The sequence below is a fragment of the Poecilia reticulata genome, linkage group LG9, assembly GCF_000633615.1.
Source record: "Poecilia reticulata strain Guanapo linkage group LG9, Guppy_female_1.0+MT, whole genome shotgun sequence".
Taxonomy (NCBI): Eukaryota; Metazoa; Chordata; class Actinopteri; order Cyprinodontiformes; family Poeciliidae; genus Poecilia; species Poecilia reticulata.
Genome location: NC_024339.1, coordinates 32,687,623 through 32,692,006, shown reverse-complemented (window position 1 = coordinate 32,692,006; position 4,384 = coordinate 32,687,623). Strand labels below are relative to the sequence as shown.

Here is a 4,384-nt window from a genome sequence, read left to right as displayed (position 1 = left end):
ATTTATCTGTCTCTGGTGTGTTAAATAAACCCTGATCCTCCCTGAGTTTTATCTTTAGGTTTTCTGATAAACAGCCTTTATTTTAAATATTGATTCCCTCATTTTAACATGAGTGCAGCATCATAAATCCTACACTAGACTGCGGCTTCATAGGTAAATGTAGTTGTATGTGTAGTGTTCAGAAACAGTAAAAAAAAAAAAAAAATACAATGAATACACCCCTATTTTTTTTCAAACAGAATTGGTCTCGTCTTTTGTTTTCTTTTTCTTTATTATTATTATTTTTATTGTTCATAGATGTATTTGTCATGCGTCTTCTTGCTAGTGGGGGCGCTGTGGGTCTCACAGGGAGAACGAGTCTCCTGGCTCTGGGCATGCGCGGCTCAGAATAAACGAGCTCTTGCCAGAGAAACATTGCTACGACTCGCTTCCTGTGTGATCCACAGATCTGGTTGCACAGGATTCATCTGCCTGTGCAGCACTTGATACTGGCTCCAGATTCCCCTAGGTCTGGTGCCGGTAACATATGCATAAACATTAAGATAAAAAGTAACTCAACAGTGAATGTACATGGGGAACTATATGGTTTGTATTTGTTCTCAGACCTGTAACCAGTTCACTGTTTAATATTTCAATGACTTTCAGAACTTTTCAAATGTTTATCATATTTCTAATCGGCACCTTCCTCACTTTATTTTTGTGTTTTTCAGCCGTTGCTCTGCAGTTTGACCAAAAGCTGACTCTTGAGGACTGCAGTAAAACCGTCAAGTGGCTTCATTACACGCCAGAATGAGAGGAAAACATCACAAGGAATCAAAGTGATTCCAACCAGAGTGAAACTGGGGTTACCACAACTTGTACCGTTTCCCTGGTTCATACAGTACAAAGCTTAACCTCATGGACTCTGTTCTTCTGTGGACAATAGACTGTTATTCTGACAGTCAAAAAGGAGTCAAATATGTTTAAAGATCTGTTCCTCTTTTCTTAAATAAAATGTTATATCAAACCTATGTTGTCATTTTTAAACTTTTGTACATGGTTTACCCAGGATCTGCCAATAATATAGTGTTTAACACCAGTGAAGAAACTTTTAGTGGTATGTTATGTAAACCTATCAGACCTAAAAATGTACATAAATCCTGAGCTTTCATTCAATATGAAATCAACCCAAATCTGCATGTAGATCCACATTCAGATGAAGATTGAATCAACATTGATTCCTGACTGATTCAATGTAAAATCAATACCAATATGCATGCAGATCCACAGTCAAATGATGGTTGGATCAACATTGATATGTCAGTAATGGTTGAAACCCTAACGTTGATTCAACATACAAGTCACCGACCGCTTTCAATGTTTCAATGTCAGCGTTCAACGTTGATTCAATGTTGTTTCAGTCATTCTGTGCTATCTGGGAAGTTATTCCTGCGGTTCACGTGAAGCTGCGAAACCAGAGCTAACGCGGTGGGTTTAAACTCTTACCTTAATCAATAACTCCTCATAACTGATCACAATTCCTTACAGGGAGCTGATGTAAATATCCATACAGTTCAGCCTGTGTCCATTTCGAATGAAAGGAGGTAAACTTAATCCAGCTATGACAGCACGCTGCCGGCTTTAAATGCATAAACTATAAACACATCTTCTATAACCATATATTTTAGGAATAAATCTGCTCCGGAAGTGAAGCCCTAAAACAAAAAACAAAAAAAAGAAAAAGGAAAAATCAAGAAAGGCTTAGCCTGGCGGTGGCACTAGTAAAGCATGGCGGGCCGCCAGGCCTATAATACACTGGGGGAAACCCTGTTATGGAAACAAAAATCAAACGACTTCATTAAAAACTAAAAATAAATGTTCTCATTAAGTCTTAATAAATGACTGAATCTCCATTACTTACCGTTCTCTATTGTAGGACTAGAAATCAGACGGACTTTCTCTTTCCTGACATCTTCAGTTAGTTTTTGTGCTGCATCCTTGAACACATCACAGCTCAGAGATCCATTGTTTTCTTTTACTATTTGACCTAAACGTGTTAACAGCTCAGCACGATCAATATTCTTCAGCTGCAAGTGTCTGTACTGACATTTAACAACCATGTCCTTTAAGAGTAGATCAGGTGAATCATCGTCTCTCTCCTCTCTAGGTGTGGAAATCAGAACCATTGAATGATCAAATGATTGATCACTCAGACGTGTCAGGAACCTGCAGAGCCTCGATTTCTGTTCTTCAGTGAAATCATCAGGCTGCAGAACCAGCAGGATCACATGAGGTCCAGGATCAGAGAGGATCACACAGCTTTCCACATGATCACTGAGTTCATCTTCAGACAGGCTGGAACGCAGGAGGTCTGGGGTGTTGATGATGGTTATTGATTTATCCTCAAACTCTCCACTGAATTTCTCACACTGGTCTGGTGCTTTATCTCTGATTATCTTTGTTTCTTTCAGGATGAAGTTCCCCAGTGATCTCCTCTCTGACCAGCTGTTCCCCAGCAGAATAATACGGAGCTCTGAGACTGACAAAAACACAGAAAGAATAAAGAATGAATAATCTGTAAGAGTTTCATGACTGCAGTGTTAGTAGCTGATTATACGTGGACCATAAATGAACAAAACCAAATAAGCATCAACAAAGCTTGTTAATAATTTAAATAGGAAGCTTTGTGGTAAAGCAGAAACTCCATATATGGAGGCTGAGTTGTCCAGGATTCTACGCTGTGTGTTCTGATGTTTGAGAATGAGGGCCATTAGTGGCACATAAAATATAATGAAATATATAAATTCTCAGTAGATTCTATTTCCTGTATCTGAGTTTCTTTATCACGCCTCTATTGTAATCTTATTTCATTCTGATATTGAGTTTTTTTCTGGCTTGTTTGTATACTTTCCTGATTTCTGTTTGTTCATTTCCATGTGATCTTGTTAATCATTCAGTTTCCTTCAGTTCTTAGATTCTTGCTTCTCAGTTTCACAGAATAATTTAATCACCAACCTGCAGGCATGTGCAGAGGGGGGAGCTGGAGGTGCTTGAGCACCTGCCCTTTTTGCTCCTTTCCCCCATGTGCCCTTTTAGTCAATTTTTATTTTTTGTATTATTTCCTAAGCCCTCTTCTGACACATAAAAACATGAGCTAAAATTCTTTGCTTTTTTGTACAACATAATAAGCCTGTCACCTCCATATACGGAGGTGACATTGACCTTTTGCCCGTGATGCATGACGCAGTTCCCTCTCGCGGAGTGAGGTAAGGCGGCTAACTGGAGCTCAACGTAGCGAATGTTCCAGATTACAGAACAGTTTTTGGTGAATAAAGTGGAGTAACTTGCTGCTTGTCAGATGACGGAAAACGTTGAAGTATCGTTTCTGCTTCAGCTCGGAGTCGCGGTTTAAGCARAGAGGTAATGAAATACAACAGACACTGACAGGCCTCTGCGTCTGCCTTTCTCTGAAGAACTACTGAGGGGAGGAGACAGACTGGTGAGGTAAAGCTGTTCTTATCTATCGATTCAGTATTTTTATCATACAGACATTAGGCTGTTGTTGTCGTGCTATTAGCTAGCTGCACACATCAGAAATCTTTTGTTGAGATTTTAGTCCCTGTTCAAGACGTCATGTGAGAATCACAAGCAAAACTTTGAGTCACAAACAAAACCTTAGAATAGCAAGAAAATATTTCTGACAAGCGCAAATAAGTTTGTTTTGCAAAAAAGAAAGTTAACTTCATAAGTTTTTAAGCAAAACTCAATAAGCTTTTCTCATGGTGACATACATTAACAATTCAATTTGGCTTTTGTTTTTTTGTTTTTTTCTGCAGTTCCAGTTAAAGTTTGCTGCAGCTCTGCTGTCCTGAATGGAGCGTCTTCATCTCCACTGCAGCAAACAGGCAGATCTTTTTATAGATTACAGTCACTAAAAGGTTACATTGAGCCCTTGTTTATATATTTAATAGTGTAATTATGTAAAGACTAAATATGTCTGGTGGTCCAGCTCTGATTTACATATCTTGCTAAATTGCGGGTTTAAAAATTGCAAAACTTTCCTACAACAAAATAGACCTGCAGAAAGAAATTACTAATAAAATATCTTACATAGGCATAGTTGTATGCTCTATATGGAGATGTTTGTTAGCTTTGATTGTATATGTCACATTGTTTATTAAACTCTGAAAGCTGAGTGGCTTTGTTAATATTCTGTCCTATATGCGGTTAGATGGGCCCTTTTTTGTTGTTGAGCACCTGCCCCTTTAGTGGTCTCTGCATGGGCCTGCCAACCTGGTTCCTACTAAACTCACTGATCTGTTCAGCTGGGGATCAGACCCATCGTATACATCAGTCAAGCTAAGTGAAGTCTACAATCAGTGAATGACATAATATAAATCTATAT

The 4,384-nt window shown here is 38.6% G+C and overlaps 1 protein-coding gene across 1 annotated transcript in view; it reads right to left on the bottom strand.

Annotated features, from left to right (window-relative positions):
- Positions 1-4,384, bottom strand: part of LOC103470808 (GTPase IMAP family member 8-like) — a 21,145-nt gene that overhangs the window by 12,511 nt on the left and 4,250 nt on the right. Inside the window, exon 4 of the mRNA XM_017306582.1 lies at positions 1,901-2,518. Coding sequence (XP_017162071.1) covers positions 1,901-2,518 — 618 coding nt within the window. The remainder of the gene's footprint in view (positions 1-1,900; positions 2,519-4,384) is intronic.